This window comes from Stegodyphus dumicola, chromosome 3 (genome assembly GCF_044657685.1).
Source record: "Stegodyphus dumicola isolate Sdum_Otavi_A_Nest chromosome 3, ASM4465768v1".
NCBI lineage: Eukaryota > Metazoa > Arthropoda > Arachnida > Araneae > Eresidae > Stegodyphus > Stegodyphus dumicola.
Window position 1 is genome coordinate 37,791,808 of NC_140770.1, and position 26,469 is coordinate 37,818,276.

A 26,469-nucleotide genomic window follows, 5' to 3' on the forward strand; every position below is an offset into this window, starting at 1 on the left:
GATATTTAATAAAGAAAGGTAACACACAAAATGTTAAAAAACGCCCCTTTGGACGTAATTTAAAATCTGAAACATTTCAGTTTTTTTTTTTTTTTTATTTTTTTATTTTATTTATTGTCGCTGTAGATTTATAAGACTTTGCAATTGATTTCTGCACCGGCGAACAATCTTTTGTTAACAAGATTTAACTTAATAAGCATTAGAAATAGTACGTATCTTTTTCGGGTATTCGTTTGGAGTTTTCTTTCCATGTAGAAATAATGAACGATGGTTTTTCCCTTTATGATTATTAATGTTTTTTTATTTTACGCTTAGTGATGGTTCACAGCGTTTTGGAATTATGGAATATGAATATTTCTCTTCGGAAATAGCAAAAAGGTATCTTTCAATCTACAGCTTGTTTACATGCGACATTTTGAAGTAACAGACGATATTTCTCATTTCTGATGAGTGGCTTCATATTTACACTGTTTGTTTTCTTTTGGATTTCACCCAGGGCGCTGGCTTCTTCTGTGATCTGTTTTCCTTTTACCTACATGTTGGCTCTCATACAACCCATTTTGACGGTGAAGTCGAGGCCATCCATTTAGCCCTTCAACAGTTTTCTGCCCGTTTCTCTCCTCTTGATAAGGCTTTACATTTATCAGACTCAAGTCCCGCTCTTCAGGCCTTAGCAAGCAACCCAGGAAAACAAAGTGCTCGTCTCCAGAGCTGCAGGGAGATGTTTAGCAGAATTCAGACAAAGGTTGCTTTCCAGTGGGTGCCATAACATTGTTGCCTTTGGGGAAATGAGATGGCGGACCTTTTGGCAAAAGAAAGGTACGGATATTCTCCAAAGGTCTTCCAGAGACCTATCTTTTCACTCTGCTAAACTTGAAATCAGTAGGATTTATAAAAAAATCCTTTCGTAATGCTGGTGTTAGTGCTACCAAAGATAAGTCATGGAGGGTGCTATTAAAAGCCGTCTGTGTCTCGGACTCTCCTCGTGCTACTACTGTGGCTGAGTTTAGACTATTGACTGGACATGACTGCCTTGGTGCTCATTTGTTTAGTTTTAAACTGACTGTCTCACTTTTATGTGCTTTGTGCTTGCCTTTCTGGACAAGTCATGGACGCTGCTCATCTGGATGTGTGCTTTGCACTTAAGAGTTTGGACTGTATTGTAAAGAAGTATTGGAGAGCTTGTTGCCAAATGGTCAATGGCCAGGCATTTGATAAATAAATATTTCTCATTTCAAATAATATGTTGTCAGAAATTTTATTCCAAAACAATACCTTTTTTAAAAAAAAATTCTTTATCGAAACTGTTCTAAAAATGCATAAACACCCTCTGTATATGGCATTAGAAATATATTTCGCTAATAGCGACAAAGCTGTAGATGCTTGTAAAAATTATCAGTTGGATACATTATAAATTAAATATTATTAAAAACAAAATATCCATAATAACTTTATAAGCTCCATGCTACTTATTATAAAAAGATGTAAATAATTTTACTAATATATAAGAAACTAAAAATGTAAGTTATAGAAATGTTTAGTTAGTTTAAATATAAAAACTTTGAACTTCATAATGTGCCTATAAGAGAAAAAATATTTCATAGTGCAAAAATTTATCTAGGAGTTTATTTATTTTCTGTTTAGACAATATAACAAACACGCTGTTATTATTACAATAATAATAATAATATTACAATTTTATAATAATATTAAGATAATACTTTATTACCTGAATGTAAGCAGAAATATTCAGAGTAATATTGAATCTAGGTTTCGGAAATGATCCGAATTTCACCGATATGTAATTAACGGCCAAAAAATTTAACTTAAGGTTCCTTTCTACAATAACAATGTGTTTGCTGTATTTGAATTCCCTTTCATCTTTCAGTTAAATCTTAATTTCCTTGTTTTTGTGTCAGTTTTACTTGAATTTAATAATGATTCAATTTTTTTTCTCATTTGTAGTGAATAATATTTATATATGTGTATTTTTAAAAAAGAAATTAAACCTGCAATCTGAAAATTTTATAAGGACACATTGTTTCTGTTATTGTGACTAATCTCGCTTGTCTAAAATCAGAGCAAGCCCACGAAATTAATCGTTGAAAGGAGACAACATTGCGCCCGTCGTTGGCAAGTGCTTTGGGCTCCCATACAGGTAACGGTAGGACTTTGCACAACCCCCCCTTTCCGTTTTGAAGCACAGCATCTCAGAGGGACGAATCAAAAGGTCTCCTACGCCTTCTTTCCTTACCACCAACTTCTCAAGAGAACTTTCGGCACGCCGATATTTTGAGTGCCCCCATACCGCACAGAGACTATACATTCACAAACATCCATCCCTTCTCTGGGATTCGAACCTCGGCCCTTCAGCAGGGTAGTCCGAGTCACAAACCACTATCTCGGTAGGGCAGCGCCTAAGGATTTGTAGTATTTTTGAAATTTCTGGTTAGACTACTGTTGCGGGAAGCGAAAGTCAGGTGTAGGTTAAGTAGTTGGTTGTCCGTCAAAAGCATTTAAATTTTTCCTTATGCGAAAGTCGGTACAATGCCGCCTTAAAGTGAAGCTATATTACAGAAGAAGAATATTAGTTGGGTACGCATGTGTTTTTCTTGTGGTCTTGTTTCGTAATTTTGAACTGAAATGAACACTTTGATGATATTTATAGTAAAAATCGTGAGCAGTTTTAGCAATATATTTATTTATGGTTCCGATTTTTAAATTGGTAAGTAAAGTGCTATTCCTTATAAAGAAATAAGCATCGGCCGTTTCCCTAAGGGCTTTATTTTGCAAAATTTGAATTATGTAGAAATTCGTTTCTGCTGCATGTCGCCACATGAAAGCAGAACATAGGCGGACGGATTATTGTTTTATATAATATCATTTTGTTATGAAAAGAATTACTGCTGTGTTTTTAGGAGAAGTCTGGGAATGTTAAATTACATTGTAACATTTCGAAGAAATATTTGCCATTAATTAAAAGTATCGAAAATAATTCGAATTCTTAATTTTTCGTTTTTAATGTATAATACTGCCAATTCTTACAACTAAATCTTTTCTTTTGAATAAAATTAAAACTCAAAAATAATTTTATTTTTAAAAACTTCAGCATTCGTTTCCACATTTCTATTATTTCGAACATAAAATGATATAAAAAAACAAACAAAAAAAAAAAAATCAGAATATTAAAGAATGTAACCGTTTGAATAAAACTAGAATATATACTTGCATATACACATACACGCAGAGAAAAAAACTGAGATCAGTAGACTACTATAAAATTTCATTACCACCCGTTCAATTTTATTATGGATGCAGATGATAATGTGCAACAGATGTTGTTATATATTAAAATCTATGAACGTCTCATCCTCAAAAGATCAGAACCTCACTTGGATCTTCTACCAAACGACCAATACGGATTTCGTAAAAATCTTAGCACTACTTGTCAGGATTTTGTAATTTATCGGGTCTGTGTTCCGTAACAAGTAAAGCGTTGCGCTCCTTATGCTGGACGTGGCAAAAGCCTTTGACCGCGTCTGGCATGAGAGGCTCGTTTTCAAGCTCATTAACCTTGGTATACCTAGAGAACTGATTCTCCTGATTTATTCCTTTTTACAACACCGAAAATTCATCGTTTCATTGACTCAGCACAGTCTAAGACAAAACTCGACGATGCGCTAATTCGCGATGCACTAAAAGACTCTCTCGATGTACTCGACGGCCAACTCGGCGCTAGACTTCGAGACACTCGCTCAGTGACTGACTTTTAGCTCGCTAGACAAGGCACACACACTAACTGACTGCGGACCAGCAGGGTTTAAATAGCTTTCGGCTTGTGCTCGAGAACATTCTGTGCTAAGCCGGTAAGAATTCGTTCCAGAAGGTTCTCCATCCTCCATGGTATATCGCCAATTTTGTCGCCAAATGTGGCAATCCTGCCTTCCTTTGTCATTTTTATAGCAACCCTAAAACTTAAGAGTGACTAATGACACTTAAGAGTGTAAAATAATACTTACTGCAAAATGTTATTATCAAGTGCAGATAAAATAACTTTTGGTACAACTCTGATATACGCCCTAATTTCACCATATGTGGCGATATATGTTCTGCGCTGGTTTTTGGCGCGATTGCGTGTTGTATGGCAACCCTGTTGACGTTGAACAGTTTGTGTCTGAGAAGCTAGGGGGAAAAGATTTAATGGTGAAAGTTGTTGAATTGAAGTTCGGCATAAGGAAATATCGTCGTGGTCATCCTGTTGAGGGGCAATGGGTATTTGGAGGTGTGGAAAGAAGGTATGGGAGATTATTTTTAGTGGTTGTGCGTGATAGAAGTAGGGATTTGTGATTATTTGTTATTTTATTTATTTGTGAACCATAGTATGAATTTTCTGGATAGTGTGTCTGGCTGTTATATAAATACGATACTAGTGATTACGTGGCGGCATGTTAAAGGCGGTATGAAATTGGTATAAAAATTGGTAATAAAATTGGTATATTGTTTGAAATTTATTTTAGTTATTTTGTTGATTAGTGCGTACCATCTGAATTGTGCAATTCGTAGATGTTTTTTAAAGTTGAAACAGAACGCTGTGTACATGGTATTCTTTGAAATTTATTGTTGTTATGTTAATTTATTAAAGTGAGGTGCGCGTAGTTCGTAAATTCGTTTGTTGCCTAAATTGTGCAATTCGTAGATGTTTTTTTAAGTTGAAACAGGATGCTGTGTACATGGTATTCTTTGAAATTTATTGTTATGTTAATTTATTAAAGCGAGGTGTGCGTAGTTCGTAAATTCGTTCGTTGCCTAGATTGTGCCATTCGTAGATTTTTTTTAAATTAAAACATATCGTTGTGTACATGGACTCTTGTAAAATAATTCTGGTTAGAAACTTCACGGTTTTGCTATCTAAATTTTTTGTTTCGGATTTTTAGCTTAAATTGTGTGTTCAAAACGTGGTTTTTGCATTCGCGAAAACCGTGTTTTTGGAGACATTTTAGGCTTAAAGTTCGAAATGTAGACAAAAAATTTAGATAGCAATATGGCAGCGTGGAGTTTCTCGCCAAAAATATTTGGCGAGAAATTTGGCGCCTTGAGGGCGCATATCAGAGTAGTTCCTAACTTTTTAAAGATTCATTCTCTTTGCGGATGAGCAGCCGCCACTTTTATAATACCGAAACATCATCGACTGGCAACATTATCCTCTCATGCGTCTATTATTTATTTGTAACGGACTTAATTTTATGACTCACCGAATACAATAACACTTTTAGAAATTTCCGCAATAACTAAATTTGAAATGGAGAATTCCTGTATATGGAGCAGCAAGCAATTCTTTATGTCTATTATCAGAAAACTGGTATTTACCGAAAAAAATGGCGATATTTTTATTAATCCTGTGAACCGATAAGCTGACATCAAGTACTCAAGCACCGGCAACCATCTTACTGTTACTTACTTACAACCTAAATATAGCTATATCATTTTTTTTTTTTAATTGCAGTGCTTGTGAAACTCCTCAATTAGGAAACCAGAGATATAGCATACCTTATCTAATACCGATAAGAATGAGAAACCTTGACACTCTTCCACTAGACAACTGTTTAAAATTTTAAATGCCAGATCCAGGATACAGAAAGGGCACAGGATGCGTGCATATTAACCAGAAGCGATAAGCGGTCAGTCATCGCTTTCTGGCTATTTGTGAGAAAGTCCATGCCGCTTGTTCTTTTCCGGTCTTTCATGATTAGTTTACATTTGGTCTTATATTTCTTGTAGGTGACAGTCGGTCGTGACTAAGAACTCACTATCCTGTTATCTTTGTTTAATCTTCTTTAAAGCCGTTGAGGGACGAGAAGAATAATTATTTCAGATATTAGATTTAAGTAATGAAGGTTAAGCATGTGTAGATATTTTAAGAAATATAGTGCTTCTTAATGAAAGACAAGTAAATTAACGTATACTTTGTCTGAATATCGTCTTAGCTTTGATCGTTAATGTTCTGAAGTTGAAACAATATGACCTTCCTTTGCTGGTTAACTGAAAAATTTTTAATAAAATTAACATTGAATATTTAAAAATATTCAAATTGTTGTACAGATAAAAATGAAATTAGTTAATTAAAACTACTCAGATGGATGTGCAAGTTATAAAAAGTATAATTTATTAATTAAAAATGTTCAAGTTAATATCAAAATACATTTAATAAAAAATATTCATGTTAAGTAAACCACTTTCCATTTAAGACTGGTTTTTATTTACAAAAACGTATTTGAAAACTAACGTTTCGTATAGGCCTTTTTCTTCGTCATTCTTTGGACGAATTAATAGCTCATATAAATCAATCAGTGCAGGATTTACGTATAAGCTACAGAAATTATAGCTTAGGGTCCCCGTTTCCTTGGAGGCTACCCAAAAAAAACCCTCTAGGTATCCAAAATTCATATTTGGACACTGACGTTTAATACCTGGATTTATAAAGGGCCCCATATCTCAAATAACTTAGGGCTTTATCTAGTCTAAATGCGGCTCTGAAATCAACAGAATGACAATTTTTGATTCCTTTTAAAATGAAGCAATGAAATTAATTTTCATTTACATACTATTTGAAGCTAAAGATATTATTTTCATCAAACTAAAAAATACACAAAATGGGAATTTTTTCTGTAAATCTAAATGCATAATCTCTTCTTATTTAAGTAATATCAATCATCAGCGTGTTAACTTGTTATTCTGTTTGCAGAAAGGGAAGCACTCTGAACACTGACATACTGAATGAGCTGTAGAGTCAACTATTTTGAAGCAGGAAAAGTTTTCTGAATGCTCCAAGCTCTGTATATATCTACAAGGCTTGTACAATGAAGACCAAGAATAATTTTTTTTTTTAGTTTTCTTCAAATTTTATTTTATGCGAACTTTGTAGCTCGTAGATTATCAAAAATTTGCAAAATTGTAAATTTTCATATGTATTTTGCAGACGCAGTGCGTATTTGATTAAGTAAATCATGTTGCAGTCAGTGCATTTTTCCTTTCTGATGATTTGAAGAAGAGAATCTTGAATTTGATCTTAAAACACTCAAAAACTTTGAATAAAAATAATTTTCTATGCAAGAGTTTACGGTGATTTTAATATTTAATTTATAAATTTTATAGGACAAATTTAATAAGTCTGTTTATAGCAGAGATAAAGCTTTTCTGCTAATTACGAAAATGATCCATATAAAATTGTGAGATTCTGCTATGCATGTTGAGTGTAAAACTTTTTAGAAGCACCAAGATTAATGAAACCCAAACAAACTACTATGGAAGAAAAAAAACGTATTTGAAAATTTCCCTCCACTCTACATAACTGAGAGCATCAAATTTCGAGAAAAGTGCACAAATCGTCATATTTATGTCGAAATTTCGAAACAGATACCCAACTTGTTTCGGACCGTGAATGCACTTTGTATATAACCGCTTCGATTAGCGGGAGGGGGTAAAGAAAATCTGAAAGGTTTCAGATTTTAAATTACGTCCAAAGGGGCGTTTCTTTAACATTTTGTCTGTTATCTTTATTAAATATCACGTTCTTCGTACTTAAACCAAGAAATTCAGTTCAACAGCAATATCGCAAAATAGTTTTAAATTGAGCATATCTTTAGAATTTCCGATACAGAGTCTCGCGCGCCGGAGATAAAAATGGTTTTTCTGTACAACGTTGTCATTGCTCGCTTTGAAATCCTTGAGTTTGTTAATCAAAAATTCGTTAAAGTTTTACAAAATAGGAAATGGATAATAAAACAAATTCCAAATTTCAAATTTGATATTTTACATGCCCATTATCGCAATAGGATTACGTCATTCAAAATTCAATGGCTCTATGTACCGTTGTTTTATCACAATGCGAGAAATATACATACATTTATGCAGATTTTTTATTATTTAATTTCTTTAAGTATAATGCAGGACTCTAACATTTGGTGGCAACAGTTTGAAAAGTGAAACGGACATTTATAGTGAACCAACGCAAAATCGCAAAACGAAAACAATAGTTCTTCAGGGACAAAGCCCCTTTTGACTAAAAAAAAAAAAAGAAAACAGTTTTCAAATTCGAGCCCATCTAATGAAATCCGGCATTTCTAATGGCGAATGATATTTGCCATCACAGATGGAGCCCATCACCGAAGCGCTTCTTGTGCATAGCTCACCGCTGTAACTTGGTGACAAGATGTTCCTTTAAATTAGGTTGAAATAATTCGCTGAATAACGATTATTGGAGAAGTTAAACAACAAAAATCAGCGTAATGTTTGTAAATTTTGCAGGACTTGTTTCGATGGTTTAAATACAGAACCAGCTTCTTCAGCTGCCTAAGTGCAAATGAGCGAGATAGAATATGGTGATGACTAGAAAGAAGTCAAGCTACTGGCACCATCTGTTGATGAAACAAGAAAACTAAAATATAATTTCCTTAAAGGCTGAGGATAACGACGGATTGGAATTAGGGTCGTTAACTAGAACGGAAAGATTGTTTTGAATGTGGAACGCCTCTATAAAATCTTAATCATCATTTAAAAAAACATCTTCGTTGGTGAATTAGATTTTCTAGAAGCGTTTCACATTCAAAAAATCTTTCTTTTCTATTTAACGACACTAATTCCAACCCGTCGTTATCCTCAGCCTTTAAGGAAATTATATTTTAGTTTTCTTGTTTCATCAACAGATGGTGCCAGTAGCTTGACTTCTTTCCAGTCATTCTTATCACCATATTCTATCTCGCTCATTTGCACTTAAGCAACTGAAGAAATGTGGTTCTGCATTTAAACCATCGAAACTATTCCTGCAAAATTCACAAACATTACGCTGATTTTTGTTGTTTAACTTCTCCAATAAATATGTTCCTTCTTTGATCTTACCTGCAGAGACATTTTCTCATTTCCACCAATTTAGCCACTCCCAACGCTTCTCATTCAGTCACGTATATCTTCTCACTATACTCTTTTTAAGCTGAATATGCAATATAAATTTTAAGTTGAATACGGTACTTAACCCTAATGATCATACTAGAAATTTTGCAGAAAGTAATTTTCAATATGGAATGTATGTTCAACTGTTCATTCTGTTTAGATTATAATGATTGGAAATAACTAAATAATCTTTTTAGTATCGCATTCATTAAATACAACACTCAACAGGAGTTAACTAATTTATTAGAATTGTTAATCAATCAATCAACAGGAGAAGATAATTAGAGTGAAAAGTAACAATTCCGTTGCAACTACGAGGAGGAATATTACGAAACAGAGAAAACAGTTTTTATAAGAAGTACTTGCACAGTATCATAATATGCCGATTGCACATTTCAAACACTCGTCAGATACTTTCATTTTCATTCTGTATAAAATTATCACCAAAAGCTCACATGAAATTGAGACCTTTTGCTGTTACATTGGTCAAAATCTAAAGCTGTTATCTCACTGTTTGCAGTTGTCCTTGACGTTGCTTTTATGAATTTTGATAGCTAGTGGCAAGTTTACTATTTATTCCTAAATATGCAGCTGTAGAGACTAGTGAAAGAAGACAAAGCAGAACTACAGAAGCTTAAAGGATGGATAAAAGGGAAAAGAGTAACTATATACAATTTTTACTTAAAATTTTTTAATAGACAAAATTCTTCTGTAACATTTTATTCCATTTAACGTTAGAAAGTAAATAGAATCCTTCAAAAAATATTCATATTTAATGCATCATTACCAGCTGACATCTGTCATCCATATAATTTGAAAAGTGTTGACACTGCTGAAAAATTTAATCTTTAACTCATCATTCACGAAGAGTTCCAGAAAAAAGTAACTGCATATCTCAAAGAACTGTCGACAAAATTATACGACAAGAGTATTAAAGTTTTTTCCTTGAAGTACTATAATTTTTTCAATGTCATAGATTCTTATACGGAATAACAGCGCAAGTTATATACTTATAAATATAAAAAAATTGTTCGACTACTTTCTTTTTTTCTGTAGTAGCAAAACATGTACTAATTTCTAGACATGAAGCGTAATAATACAGCAATCATTCACAATGTTATTTTTAGTAAAGAATTTGTTTCTACACATTTATTTATTTGTTCAACTATTTATTTGTTTATAGTTCCCAAAGCAGCTATATTAGTGTATGATTTTAAGATGTTTTCTTAAAACTCGTCCTCGGTCTTAGTTATTCATTTTAAGTCAAATGAGCTGTGAATCAGTTCAATATCCAATAAAATTAGATTCGAACTACGGACTAGTGATCCCATTCGAAGAAATAACTTATCTTCATGGACGCATAAATACAGCGATTCAACTGGAACAGCTAGACTGATGAAAACGGGTATCGGATCGTCTACTTTAACAACAAGTACAGATGTTTAAAAATGGTGAATTATTTTCACTATTATTTCACTGAATTTCAATTTTTTGTTTTCTTCTAAAGAGACTCATACCCTTAAAACCCTTAAGATCTTGGAATATGTGACTGTTGCAAGAATTGGGATATTTTATTTATTTTAAAAGCAATTACTTCCACCTTTTTACAGCTAGCTGCATAATATAGTTGCTTTGGGAACTAGTAAGCAGAAAGTTTGTGTTACCACAAATATTTTTATAATTTAATCTGCTTTGTGACAAAAATTTCATGCGTTTCCGTCATGTTTCCACCTTGCGCGCACAGTTTAAAACATTCTGTTGCATAATTTAATTCCATATTTAATATATAAATTTTATAATATTTGTAAACTATTGTGAACCAAAAAATCCTGAGAATTTCATGTTAAATTTTTATAATTTTTATTTTATTTGGAGTTGAGTTGATAAAAGGTATTTTATTTAAAAAATCTGTAATGTTTTCGGCCATAATTATTTTTAATTTAAAAATATTCGTCAGGTTTTGGGTTCAGTTAGAAGATAGTGCCCATATAAAGAATTTCATCAAATTTCAAATATGTATCTTCAGCCATTTTTAAAATATCTTGCGCGCAAGGTGGAAACATGACGTGAACGCATAAAAAATTTTGTCGCAAAACAGATTAAATTATAAAAACATTTGTGGCAACACGAACTTTCTGGTTACTAGCTCCCAAAGCAGCTATATTATGTAGTCAGCTGTAAAAAGTTGGAATTAGTTGCTTTTAAAATAAATAAAACATCCCAATTCTTGAAACAGTCACGTATTCCAAGATCTTAAGGGTTTTAAGCTGTATGAGCCCCCTTAACTTAAAATACGAATATCCAAACTTTCGAATACAAAACATTTAACAAAAAACTATAACAAGCACAAAATATTTGTACTATAGATTTCTTAAGATCATTTCATTGGGACATAGTTTGGTTTTAACCATCTTACAGCATTTAGATTTATCTGAAAAATTAAGAGCTACTGAATAACCGCACAGCAATAAATACTGAAATGCTACATAGAATATAGGTATGATTAATACCGATGCATGCCAAAAAATATCAGCAAATAAGGAATAAAAGTTAAGAGATTATGCAGCATTAAAATGTAAAATTAGGGCAGTAATTTGGCGTCAGGTTTGCAATACATTCAACTCCCGATTAATCGCAGTAATACCGGAAACGATGCCCACGGTTAACTTAAAATTACGGTTAATCCGAAGGCAATTATAAGAACAAAGGAAAAAAGAAAACCCATAAGGTTATTAATAGAAAATGATATTACCAAATAACCAGTATGTGCGAGATTTTCAAGCAGTTTAATCAGGAAAATAAGTTCATTTGGTTACGATAGGAGTCGATAGAAGTCAATTAAACAGAAAGTTAATGGCTACTTACTTGATTTATTTTCAAGATTGGGCAATTTAATTTAACGGATGATTTTACAATAGTTATGTATTCCGAGTTATATAAGTTACGCAGTGTTGTGAGAAAAAAACTTCAAAATTCTGTGATAGCATCTGTTGTTACCGTTGTTTGCCCATGTCCATTTTCACTGTATTTTCAGTATACAGGTTTGATAATTTATGATAGTAATATTTCAGTTGCTCTGCGTTAAGCAAACTTAATTTTTTTAAAAAGCAGTGTCTAATTAATCCATCCTCAGAGAATAGGTAGTCGACTATAATCTACATATTCTTCAGCAATTAGATTTCAACAAGTAGGAATAGTAACAAACTTTTATGTTGCTATGATTTTTTTTCTGTGGGAAGGGGGATGCTTCTGTAGACTTAACTTCAACTGAGATTCGAATATTGAAGTGAATGTTTTATATAACAGTTGTGTGGGTCCTCAAACAAACTTTACCGGACAGAGAAATGGTAATACACAAACGTTAAAGTCTCATACATATACTAGTATTTCAGCATTACGTCAATTTCAGTGTTATTTCTCAGATTTTGGAGGGTAAGAAATTCGATTTTCTGACTATATTTAAGATTCCCAATGTGCAGAGGAACTGCATAGAATTTTCTCGATGTGAGGTCTTCTTCTTAGGTGCCCGAATTTGATTCTGAGACCAGAAATACTATATAGTCATAATGACTAGCCCCTGTTTGGCATTGTTATTTTTCTGGACAGTTGAGGGATCCGGATAATATCCAAACAGTCGGTGAAAGCCGTCCGTGGTCCGAACACTGCTCTCACTCATATTCATAACGAATTTCTTGACTAAAACTGTTGATTTCTTACTTGCTCAGAGAAGCGAAATAATGGTCAGTCTAAATACCCAACTCTGTAAGGACCGTACATAGTCAGAAATAATACATTTAGTATATAATCTACATATTCTTCAGCGATTAGATTTCAACAAGTAGGAATAGTAACAAACTTTTATGTTGCTATGATTTTTTTTTCTGTGGGAAGGGGGATGCTTCTGTAGACTTAACTTCAACTGAGATTCGAATATTGAAGTGAATGTTTTATATAACAGTTGTGTGGGTCCTCAAACAAACTTTACCGGACAGAGAAACGGTAATACACAAACGTTAAAGTAGTAACTTTAAGATTTATTAACATTTGTTTAATTTCATATGTAAACATAATCATTCAATTTTAGAACTATTTTAGTATATGATATAATTTAATTTAGCTACAATTTTACAATGCTGTTCAATCGTTCGAAGCGGTATAGTGGTTAGCGCTGCTAGCTGCCTTGTCGTAACGTCGGGGTTCAAATTCGGGGAAAGTTTGAATGTCTGTAAGTGTATAGTGTCTGTGTGGCATGGGGGCCTTAAAACAGTGTCGATTCGAAAGTCTTTCTAGAGGCTTGGCGGAAAGACAAAAGAAATGAGAGACCCTCGGATCCGTCTTCCGGGCTTATTCTCCGTCAAAATTAGGATGAAACCTAACCGTTCTCGTTGTGATAAAATCGATGGTTCCTTCTAGTGCACCTTCGAATACGAGACGGCTAAATGACGCATGGGGTTTGGCCATTCCCGAGGAATGAATAAAATTGCAGTGCAAGATGTACAGAATATTTTATCACCAAAATGTACCCATTTATTTTCAAATTATTTTCTCATAACACAAAAATTGCCAAGTGTGGAAAATATCTCAAAAGTCAATGTTTCCGTTCATCCAAGAATAAAATAACATTTGTTTAGACTTTGCGCTCTGATAATGACGGGGTCAATAAAATGGTCACGATGAGATTCATCTGATAAGTGTGTTTTTCAGATCCCTTAGGATAAATGCCGTTTGATTTTGATATGACATAGGTAATTTTTCCTTAAAAATAATTAGAAAGACTCTAACTGGGTTTTGATACATATTCTTTCTTGATATTAACACTTGATATAACAGGGCCCACCAGCGGCCGAACGGTAACGTCGCTGAACACTGGTAGTTCGGTCCGAGGTCCGAATCTCGCGAAGGGGCTGGCTGCATGGGTGTTTTCGTGGTTTTCCCCATGTGTAGTGTGTATACGAACCAGTTTCCCTTAAGAAGTCCTCCACGAAGGCATCCCTTCCTCAAAGCAGATAGCCCTCGAGTGCTTTGCCGTAATCTAATAAACCAAACCAACCAAATCTTGATATTAAAAGCTTGAGACATACTAATTATCATTGCATCCTTATTTCAGCTATGTGCATTGTGTTATTACTTTATCTTAAAACCAAACATTAGTTTCGAGCACTGAAATCTGTGCTTGTGCCAAAACCAGATTCCCTAAACTTTTGCATACGATTAAATTATAATACATATGTTTCAGACACACAAATCATGAATTATTTATTCATATTTTAGACACTTGCATATACAGGTGTAGATGGTGAACAGGCTTGTATGTATTCAAGTACTTCAGACAGCTGTCTGATGAATAAGACTCCCTCATAATAAATTCCATTTGAAATGGAAACTTGATGTATGAGATTTTCAGGAAATTATATAGGTGAAATGTCTTTTTTTTAATACGTTCTTTAAAAGTTGTGACAAGTGGTGGTATTTAAATAAATATTAAATTAAACATAAACTTGGTGTAATTTAAAAGAAACTCCTTCCAAGAGGATCATTTTCATTAGTAATATTTATTACTAATACTTTTATTGATGTATTTGTGTACTTATTCAATTTTCTGAATTGACGAACGCGGAATTCTGAACCTCTGAATTTTGCTCTGAATTTCTCTGAATTTTGCTGTTCTTAATATACTGTTCTTTTGGTTCAATAAATTCTGATGTACTTTATGTGTACATCTCATGTTGAAATTAAAAGTAAGGTGATAAATACCAAAGAAACAGAACTCATGACAATATTTTTTTCAAACACTTTGAATTCTCTTAAAGAGATCCTTTAAAACTTTTTACCTCCTACCAACCTATATGCACAGGCCAACAGAGGTAACGTTTCTGTCCAAAAATTCGTGAATTTTCAGTGAATAAACACGATTTAGGGTTTCTAAGCTCGTATTTACTATTTTTAGAATAGAATGATGTTTGTCTATCTGTTTGTGACGATTTTTTCTGGTCACTTTCAGAGGGCGCTACTATGAAAGATTTCACTAAAATAAAGTTTCAATCCTATTTATTTCATATACATTACACAATGTTTTGATGGAATTAAAAAAGTGGAGAGAATTAACAGCCTACGTTTCTATGCTAAGGCGCAAAATAGGTGCCTTTTATCTTTCCGCCCCAAAGCGATAGTTTAGATTCGCTTAATTATAAAATCAGCTGAAAGTATATTTAAATTTTGTTAAATTCTGTACAAAACTACTGATTTTCCTAGAGTGTTAATCTTAATATCTTGACATGTCTAGATATCCAGGCATCTTGACATCCTATTCTTGATGCTAGTAATGAAATGATTCCACGCACTAAAACAGATATGAGGTATTTATAGTATGCTGTAAATATGTGTACATTCCCCCAAGGCATCAAACGCATTGTTTAGACTCCTTCGAGAACTGTATCCCCGAAGTTTTTTAATACATATTCATTGCATTTAGTGTGGTGAAAGCGAGTTTTGAGAGAGGGCAATAAACCATAAAAATCCACCCAGACTCTTTGTCTGGAGGTATTTTATGAGGGCAGTGTACTTTGAAGCCGGTCACTAAGCGTGGAAAATCAACAATTTCCTGCAAAAGAACATTTTTTTGCCCCAGTCAGTCACAATTCACGTAGACGAAACATTCACTTAACTTTTCTTGCTAACACCAGGGGTAAATATTTGACAACGGAATCAATCCTGATCTCACAAAAATGGAACTTCAGTGGTATAGTTAATTCTTACATGGATTACCAACCGGAAAAGTGAGTAGGAGAGTAAAAGAAATGCAGCCAAAATTTGCATTTTCACTGCTGCGGATGAGAAGTTTTTGGATCATCTTTGAAGAAAGGTAATATGGATGAAATTGCTCTAGTTGGAGAGGGGGAAACTTTCAAAATTAGTTTAACTCTCAAACTTAAAATGTCAATTCTAATTTACACATGTTTAGAACACATAAGGCAAAAGCTGAAAATCAAACTCTCTGGGGAATATCAATTATGCGTTATAGTTGCGAAACCGTTGTCTTAATGGATAATAGAAATTTTTCAAGTTCCACTAATATTATCAAAAGGTATGGGTAGTTAATAAAGAACGATTCACTGTTAGCAGTACATAATATAATATAGATGAAAAAAAAAAAGAATTGGTCACATTATAGCTCTTGTAATTTGTTTGTCAATATGTACAGTAAAAAATATAAATTTAAAAGTAAATCCGAAGCAATTTCTAACCGTAACTCGATAAATATCAAATACTTTTATTTTAAAAGCCTTTAGTTGAAGTTTTATGATTTAGTATATGAAATTTTACAAACTGCTCATTAAAATATTCATGAAGAAGGCGATATTCAGGATTACCGAAGTTGCACAAGAATTTTTAATGCAAATTTGTTTTTGCGTTTATTTATTTGATAGTTATTGGAAATTTGCTTTTTCTACCTTCCGTAGTGCTGAAATAGGAAGTCATGAATGTTTACTGAAATAAATATGTTTACTGAAAATAAAGTGAAGATTTAATGTGCCTTGGCTGCCAGTCTCCTATTCATTATGGATCAACATTTCTACACCATCAAAATTCCTGCTGTTCATTAGTCCTAAATTTGTTTCCAGTACATATACATACATATATATACAGCAACCCTTTGCAGCAAATTTGATCATTTTAAATTTAACAGACCACTGCTATGGACGTAAGTATGTTTCGTCCTTATTTTGTTTTATTCTTTGGTCATTGCAAGACCCATTTCGATACGTTTTTATTATGTTTCTTTTGATTCTTCTCCTTAAAAAGTTTATAATTTTCAGGCTAGAGAGTTTTTCCTTAAAATTGTGTAATTTTTGGACTAATAGCTTTTTAGCTATTTATTTTAATTGTACATTTGCCTAATTAGGCTTTCTTGTATAGTTTTTTTCTTGTTTAATAGTAAGTTTTACATTTACAATTTAAAGTACAGCTCGTCAATAGCTTTAGCTGTTTTCTTGTAATTTTACATTTGCTTAATTAGGCTTTCTTGTAAAGCTTTTTCATGATAATTAGTAAGTTTTACATTTACAATTTAAATTACGGTTCGTCGGGAAAAGAGCGATATAATTGAGACTTACCAAAGGTTTTTAGACCATTGAGTTGGAAAATTCTATTTGTGAAATCAAGCTTATAGTCTCAATTATTATCGTTTGACGAAACGCGCTTTAGGTATTACCTTGATTCGAGTTTTAAGCTGCTTTTCCCTTGATAAATCCGGCTCAAGCGTCGAGTTGAGCTATTTACAATTTTTTGCAATTTTTCGTTCATATTTGCTATATTTTGTAAATATATTTAATTTTACAAAAATCCTTTTTAAAACATTTTTTGTGCGTTTAAAATTATCAATTTTTTACTCTCCCTTTTTGATCTTGTATTCATCTCGATTTGTAATTTTAACATTTAGTTTTTACGAGATGATTTTTAATGCTTTATTATTGTTTCTAGTTGTTGCATGATTTTACATTCTTGCTAAGGAACTATAGAGTCAAATGTATTTTTGGTACTTACGTATTATCGCAACCAGGCCAAAATTCGCATAAATTGCCAAATTTGGCGACCCTACTTACAGCAACCCTACGTGTTATACGTAGTTTTGTAAAAAGAGCATGTGGAGATTCACAAAATTTTCCTGCATTTTCGTGCAAATTTTTGTAATTTATGAGAAAATAGCAGTGTACATGGATAAAGTCAAGAGTGTGCGCAATGCCATTTTTGTGCAATTCTGGGATGTTTTTTTAAGTAAAAATAAGTCGACGTGTACATGGTTATGGCGAATACGGTTTTCAATCAGTGCTAAAAGCAATAGCCAAAAGATTTCCGCCGAAAAAATAATTCTGCAACTTATTCAAATTCGAAACCGGAAGGGTTTAATTGCTATTTTATATTTTAAAACAAAATAATATAAAAAACTGTATTAAAAATTATCTGTCATTAATAAATGTACATTTTCTTTCTATTCATACTTTTTTACTGAAACTTACAAATAGCGCCAACCTGGTTGCGATAATACGTAAGTACCGTATTTTTTAGCATAAGCTTTTAAAAATTAATCTTTCTTATATATATATATAAATAACGTAAGCGTACTAAAAAGGAAAATAAACCCAGAAAAATGCTAAACGACTACTATTAAAAGAGGAGTCTATCAGAGAGAAAATTACGATTAAAATTGCGTTTTGGGTAGTTATTACTAATTAATATAAATTGCAGTATTTCAATATTTAAGAAAAAAATTATGTCTGCGAAAATAAAAGACTGTTTTTTCGAATGTTGTCTTTCTTATCGAATGCAGTTGAATTAATTTTTATTTAATGAAAACTAAAATTTATGAGCTAATTAATTAGCCTGTCCTCTAAAGCACCTTAGTTCACTGATCTGTATTAATGTTCCCTTTTTTTAAAAAATTGAAATGCTTTAAGAATAATTAGAAAAGGACCGAATTCGCTTCTTACCCTTCAATTATTTATTTATAAAATCTGCATTTTCAGCTATAATCATGTGAAATAATTCTCTAAATATAATTCAGTGCCGAAAATATAAGATACTTAAACCGTGTGGACAGGGAATTAGCATTAAGATTCTCTGTAAGAAATATGATGAAGCTTACAAAAATTCTAGGAAACGAAGTAATTTCTTAGAATATTTTATACGTATTCCACTTCTAACCTTTGCATCAGACTTGAGTAGGCGGAGCTTCGAATGTTACAAAATGCAGAAAAACTTTCCTTATAGCAGTTCTTAAAAAGTTCAGATTAATTTGGCCTTTGGAAAATGGCTATATTTGCCATTTTCACCAAAACTGAGGAGGCGTATTCGAAGTTACTAAACCATTTCACAAATTTCAGTTTTCACTGATTCTAAAAATTGTGCTTAGGAAGAAAGACTATGTTTCCATAGTCTGAAGTTGTTCAGTAAAACAAGAGATCATTTATGGATTATTTCCCTCTTCAAAAATAAAACGCGCTTAACAATAACAGTTGTCGGAAAAGGAGACGAAAAAAGATCAATGACGCACTACGACAATTAAGCTGACCGAAACCAAGTGACACATAAAATTTGCCGCTGTAGAAACAGAAAAGAAATGATTTTCATTCCCAAGGAATAACCGGGAATTTCAGACGCGTCATGTTTATTGATCGATAAAACCATTTTTCTTTACAATTTGCCTCAAGAATGAGAGAAAAAACATATCTATTCAAGATGAAATAGCTGACATTTGTTTTGGATGTCTATTTCCTTTCACTTTTAGTTTGCCTACTTCATTGCTTAATTTACATTGTTATTCATTGTTTCCATTTTTAATTTTCCATTTCATTTATTTTTGCTAATTTTTGTTAATTTTTTAATTTAAGAATATTTTGTTTGAAGCTGTTCATGTTATGAAAATTTAATTTTCCTTTAATTAATCATTTGCAGACTAAAATACGTTACCTTTGAAAAATAAAAACTGCCTGCAATTACTAAGAATGCGAGAAACAGAATGAAAATATTGAAATTCTAATTGTGTAAATCTTTTCAGTTGATTTTTAGAAATGGAAGATTACAGCAAGGGAAAAAATATAGAAATTCTTTGTATAATTTAACGAGGCGGTTACTTTTCAGCCTGTTCGAATGGGAATTAAAAATAAGTGAAATGAGAAAGTTAATATAACGGTATCGTCACATCTTTTTCATTGTCCAAATTCCATATTTTCATCTAATGACTTTCAGCCTAATTTTTCTCATTAAATTTTATTTGATCTAAGCTGTTTTAATCCATTATTTAGATTGGTGTAACTTTTTATAAAACTTACACTTTTTTATTTAATCTTGTTTCAAACTTATAATGATGTGGCTGTAGTATAATAAACATATAATTTTATCCCCGCGATTAACATTAACTATTATATGCACATTAATTGTTAATTTTGATTTTATTACATTTAAAAGAAGTTTAATATATAAAAGCTCTTATTCTTCCATAAGTGTTTCATTATTATGAAAATTAAAATAAAATTACAAATGTGTAAAATATGCTATAGAATATTTTTTAAAGTTACAAACTAGAAAAGAAAAAAAAAACTTAAAGTAATGAAATTAAGTTGACATAACTTCGCATCGAAATCAGTTTATAACTAAAAAAAGTGATTTGAAGTCAAATTTGGATTTCAAGTTGCTTGGCGTTTTTTCAGATTTGTTCTGCTCCGAGAAAAAGCTTCTCTGTTTTTCAGATTCAAAGATCAGGAGCTACAGGTTTGCTAATTTTTTTTTTATTTTTTTATTAGCGTGCTTCCAAATGTTAACTGTTTTTCCTTAAATTACTTTTGGTGTTTAATATAAGTGTACTGCAAGCAACAGAAAGTTCTTTTTCTTTTTTTAATATTACAATCTCTCCGATATTCAGATGGTGCTACTCTCAGTTTATACAAAGTGTTAACACAATAATAATTAAACATCCATATATAAACATCTAATAAAAATCCGATAACATACTTAAGTAAAAAAATAAGTATTAAAACACATACAGGTCAGCTTTCATTCTACCAACCGAATGCTATGAACGACCATTCGAAAGCATAGCATGTTGCCAACGCAGGGCAACGAAGAGATGTAAATTAATTTCGAGAGACTTGAAATTAGACACAATTATCATATTTATTATTTATAAACGGTTTTTAATTTTTTACTTAAAAAGGGCTGGAGTATACATTTTTTAAGGTTTTATTCACTAGAAAAAATTAGGAATAGCGTTCATAAATTTCTATTACTTTATTGCAAAGTAAAATTTAAAAACACGAAAAAGAAATGCAGTTATGTGCATCTCAGATTTCATAACATCCCTCATCTTAACACTTCTGAACATTTACCTCAATATGCAGATCTTTACTTAGCTAATCTGGGAAAATTTCAAATCGTACGTAGAATGAAAAAAAAAAAAAAAAAAAGGGGGAATTCAGATTTAGCATAAATAATACGTTTTCAGATGTAAAACGAAGTCCAGTGTTCAAATATTTGAAAGGCATTAAAGAGGAAAATTTTCATTTAAAATTTTAGTTAATATCATGACTCGGAGCTAAATCTAACTTACCAACAGAATTTTAACATTTTTGAGTTCTGATAAACAGCGAATTAACCACAGCTGAAATAGATTTTAGATCTCTAAGATAATCTAATTTGCAGCCGTTAGAAGTTACTAATTTTTCATATTTAATAATTTCTTCCAGAAAGATCAACCTATGATGGTTCCATTAGCTTTGCGTTGTATAAATAAACTGGTTAAAGTCATTTTTCAATAACGATATTTTTTCTTTATTAATTTAGGTGAATTCCCATATCAAGCCTTATAGCATTTTGGACAGCCTCTATAATGCATTATATGACCACTACTGCAAAGTACGCCTATTTTAATTTTAGTTTTAATTTTTGGCACACTTTTCTGCCAAGGAAGCACTCATGCCCTTGTGATATCTCAGTAAATTTTAATTTTCTGTAAGACTTCTTTTTGGCACCTGTTGCACTGTACTAGCTCATGATGTCTTATATAAGAGACTCAGCTGGAATTTGTAAGTGTAGATAATATTACAATATTTCTTCCTTTGCGTTCTTTTCCGATTAAAAGCAAAACATAGAAACTCTTTTTTTGGGGGGGGCGGGTAATTTTAATCAGCTGATGAACATTCTTGACTGAAAGATTAAATATCCTGACACTCCTGAATGCTCTCATTTGGCTGTAAATTGAAAATTTTGGAATTGTTATTCTTTAATGTTTTTCAATCATTAGTCTAAAAAAAAAAAAAAAAAGGAAAAGGAATTTGTTGATATTTAAAATTTTTCAAACTCCACGATGTCGTAAAATTTGATTTTAAATTATTATTAGTATTTTCTTTAATCAATCGACAAAACTTTATGATGCTAAGTTTTTTTAGATTGTATTACAAAAACTGAACCATTTTGTGGCTGGACCCGAAATCAAATTATTGTCCTCCTTACTTTCTTCTGGTGATATTTCTTGCACCTCAGAAACAACTGCTTGTATGCATCAGATTCCACTGCAGCACATACGGTGACATAGTCATCTGCAGTGACGTAATTAACTAACAGGTTTTGCTACGTCTTTTGCTGAATAAGCCATGCGTCATGCGTAATTGTATCGTTGTCGTTATCTAACTGATCAGCGGCATTAGTGTCTTAATGGCTTCAGGTTCTGCTAAAATAGTTCTATGTGTCACAAAATTAACAAAGCAGTACCCTTGTGTTTAGCGTAGATTTTTGTCAAGATTCTATCGATTTCGAGGGCAAACAGGCTCAGGTCCGTTTACATTAAGAGCAAGCAAAGAATTCTTAGTTCTGTGTATGTGTTGTGATGATACGGACTTCCAGATGCGGCGATAGCTTTCATTGCATCAAGCACACACCAAGTTGGCGTTTCCTTCTCCTTTTCAGGAGCGCGAATTGCAGCTCGCATAAGTCACTTGACGAAAAGATCTCTTCATAAGGGCAATTTGGAATTTGTTTTATTGTCTATTTCATATTTTGTAAAACTTTAACGAACTTTTGATTAACAACCTCAACGATTTCAAAGCGAGCAACCCCCCCCCCAAAAAAAAACACTTTTTTTATTTCCAGCGCTGGAGACTGTCTATCGGAAATTTTAAAGATATGCTGCGTTGAAATATTTTAGCCTAAAGGAACATCAGCCAAAATGCTCTCGAAACGTGTATGTGTCTGTGAATGAAAAAAACTTCCTTTTGGGCGTAATATAAAATTTGAATATTCAGATATATTTCAGATATTTACTTCCTTGTACGAAGTAAAGGAAGTATAGTAATCACGAAAAATTCCAGGTATCATGTATGATATCTGGAATAGATCAAAAATCATGCCACTTCAGAGGTTTTCTTTCCTTGTAGATATTAGGCGTGAAAGATACCTGGAAAAAATCAAAAATCATGCCACTTCAAAGGTTTTCTTTCCTTGCAGATATTAGACATGAAAACATCAACAATTGTACCTTTCCGTTTATATCTTTCACTGTAACTGGTGGGGAAGACGTTCCTAGTGAGGAATAAAGATAGAGATTGGACGAAATGAAAGTATGTACTTAACTCCGTGTTATTATTTTATTTATTTATTTTTGTTCCTCTCTCCCGATGTTACTCCACAGGACTCTGGCACTTCCAAATTTAAAAATTACGTCCTGGGAAGTGCCTGTAATTTTTTAAAATATCAGGCTATGGGTAAGGTTTATTATACTTTGAATAGAGAAAGGAATGTTTTCAGAATTAACGTAGACTTTTGTTGATAGTAAGTAATGCTTCGTTATCAGGTTAAAAGATAAATTTAGACCTCTTCTGAGAAACTTGCCTTCTGCCGTTTGAAGAAACGTATTTCTAAATATAATTTTTTTTCTCAATTAAAGTAGGAAAAAGATACTAAAAAGGGCCTTCCAGAAAGGGTAACTATGAAGTTTATACAAATTATATGTAAAATTTAATTCTTTGTCAAGCAATCTTTATCCTACATTACTAGAAAAACTTTTTTGACTTTATTTCCAAGTTACTTTCCTTGTCTGAAATACTTCGCATTTCTGCCAGAGTAGGCAAACTCATTAAAAAAAATAATTTTTAACGATACTTACGTATTATCTCGTTGACAGTGAAAGCTGGCTACTATTGAACCAGGAAAATTGACGATGATCCTCTCGAAGATATACCATTCGTTTCTGTGGAATTCTGAATAATCAGTATTCACTAGGCCTCGTTTTTGAATTTCTTAAAAAGGCTTTTGTTGATTTGTACTATTTTGTTAGGCTCCGCAATCTTACCAGAAGCTCTCTTTAAAACATACAAACTTCACGCACGTAATAGATTCTGTCCATATCGTGTCCATTAATACATAAAATTTTTCACTTTGTAACTTTGAAAATAATCCACTGCTTGCTGTCTGTAGAACCAAATTAAGAATGTTTTCCCAAAATGCAAGAAAAAATGCAACATTAACAGTTAATTTATAGCCTTATTCATAAAAAAAGAGGGGATATTTCTCGAAAATCATTTGGGGGGCTATATCTAAAGACAGCGCTGATGTTATGAGTGTGTTATTAACTACCCACAACTGGCGCTAAATCGTGTTGCCTGGCAACACTTCAAGGTCGACAGGATAATACTTAAGTACCTTGATTAAAACCTTGATTGATACCGTAAAACAATGAAAAGAAAATCGTAGCATTTTGTTGATCTCCTAAGACGTTTTAGATTAAATGATGTAATCCGATGTTGTCCCATCAGAGGTTCAGATGCTGAACTCTGCGGAATCATGGTTTTGCCTTAGACGTGACTCCAAGAGATTAAGTATTTCGATTGAATGGGTGCTTCATGGTTTTCCAGAAAAATACTGTTAAGAAGGGCCAATTTTTCATCAAACAGCTTTCTTTAGATAAAGAGACTTGATGTGTTTATGCTAACTAAATTGATATATGTTTATGAATAACAATTTTGGATATTTATTAATTATCATATTTTCTATTAATGAATGAAAATTATTACAAAGAATTGAAACAATACGCGAGTTCATATTCTTGAAAATGAAAGAGAAAAATATCTACTTAGAGAAATCTATGAAAGTCTTCTTGAACAATTTTTTTTTCCTGAAATGCTTACTACACTAGATTTAAAAAAATGGAAAGATTATCTCTATTTCTCACTTTTTAATAACTTTGTCAAGAATGCAAACAATTTTTACTTGCAAACAAATGGTATTCTAATGGAAAGTTCTCATTCGACTCACTTATGTAACCTCTATTTATTTTCTAAAGAGTGCAAGTTTGTTAAAGATCTCTCAGAAGATGATTTTAATAAATTTTCACATACGTTCAGAGGTGTAGATGATATTATTACAGTCAATGATAATAATCTTATTGAAATAAGCAACATCTACCCAAACTGTTTAAAACTAACAAGATTAATAAGAATAAATTATCTCTATATATCTCAGTAAGAATTTTTGAAGAGAATTCAATTTTTCAACAATTAAACTCATAAATTAGAATACCGAATTATTGAAAATACAATTTTTAATCAAATTGCCAGCATTAAAAAAGTATACACGGAAAATGAAATGAACATCAACCGCAAGAGATTCTTCTTCTTACTAATATATTACAAGAAAATGGATTTCCAGTTAACTTCATTAACAATCTACTTGCTTTAGGGTAAAAATTGTTTTAGGGTAATGAATTTTTTATCTGAATGCTCAGACAAGAGAAGGATAAAGAAGACTGTTTTAGAAGGATTTATAGTGTAATTTGTAAATATGTAATTACTGTACAATTTTTCTTGACTATACTTTAATTAACTGTGGGCCTTCTCTATTCTGAGTCTTCTGAGTCGTCATGATAAACCCATGGTGTGAAACTTTTTTTCTTTGCTAACATTTGTTCGTTTATTTTTTCTTCTTTTCTTTTTTTATTGGCATTACTTTAATGCTTTCCAATTTTAAAATTAAAAAATATCTTACTATAAACTATAAATTCACATTTTGGGAGTTTTCAAACTTTCTATCGCCAGTAGCGCCAAACAGGCAACCATTAGCGTTATTTTTTCCTTTTGCATTACTGTCTTTGGTTCTTTTTTTCTTCCAATAGTATGTTCAGATTTTGTTCTCAGTTAATTATAAATATATTTTGTAAATTATTATGTTTAAATTTGAATTTTAGTATTAGTGAACAGTATATATTGTACTTTTGCTTTATTAGGCATATTGAATTTACTTCTTTTAAATTTGTTTTCGTGTATTTTTATTTCATCTGAAAGGAAAGCGGCCGTGTAGAGGACGTATCCAGAATTTTTCAGATGAACAGTTATAATTAAATAATTTAAAATTGTTCATCGGCTGATTTTAAATGAAAAGAAACACAGTGGTTTTCCTAGTAAATGGGATTCAATTGAATCTGATCTACTTTCTCTTGATAACTTTGAATTAGATTTTAATTGTATTCCTGTTCCTTTTATATGTATTTATGTATTTCTGTTGTTTGCGGGATTCCTTGTATATATTTAATTAAAAGACTATAATTATAGAGAAATACACAGCAATACGAAAAGTAAAATATAGCTCTAAATATGAATAAATGCAATTTTATCAATATTAATTTAACTATAATTGCATAGATGTATTATTTATGTTATTTAATTCAATGATACAAATAATGAAAACAGTTTCCTCTTTTATTTGCAAATTTTAATGGAAGGAGAGGTAAAATTAAAATAAAATAGATTACATGCTTATAATTAATTTCGGAACACATTATAAATAACATTTAGACATTATTTTACCTATGAATGGAAAAATAAATTCGGGGGCAGGGGGTAGGAGATTGAGTCTGTTTCGATTACCACAAAGCACACTAGGTTTATCTGGAAGAGATGCTTTTGAGGAAGACCTTTATAAGAGAAATGGCTCATATTGATGTTACATTCGGGAAAAATCAACATGTATATAGCAGGGTCT

General features: G+C 32.0%; 2 protein-coding genes across 3 annotated transcripts in view; both read left to right on the plus strand.

Annotated features, from left to right (window-relative positions):
* Gnf1 (germ line transcription factor 1) overlaps positions 1-7,110 on the plus strand; it is a 203,990-nt gene extending 196,880 nt beyond the window's left edge. The window contains exon 26 of the mRNA XM_085812770.1: positions 6,743-7,110. Within this exon, the coding sequence (XP_085668896.1) occupies positions 6,743-6,766 (24 nt within the window). The 3' untranslated portion in view covers positions 6,767-7,110. The remainder of the gene's footprint in view (positions 1-6,742) is intronic.
* Pino (protein pinocchio) overlaps positions 1-26,469 on the plus strand; it is a 188,018-nt gene that overhangs the window by 46,581 nt on the left and 114,968 nt on the right. Inside the window, exon 1 of one of the 2 annotated variants that reach the window (XM_085812772.1) lies at positions 9,573-9,606. The exons of the other annotated variant lie outside the window; for it this stretch is intronic. Coding sequence (XP_085668898.1) covers positions 9,588-9,606 — 19 coding nt within the window. The 5' untranslated portion in view covers positions 9,573-9,587. Of the gene's footprint in view, positions 1-9,572; positions 9,607-26,469 lie in introns of those variants that run through there. 2 annotated transcript variants of the gene reach the window in all.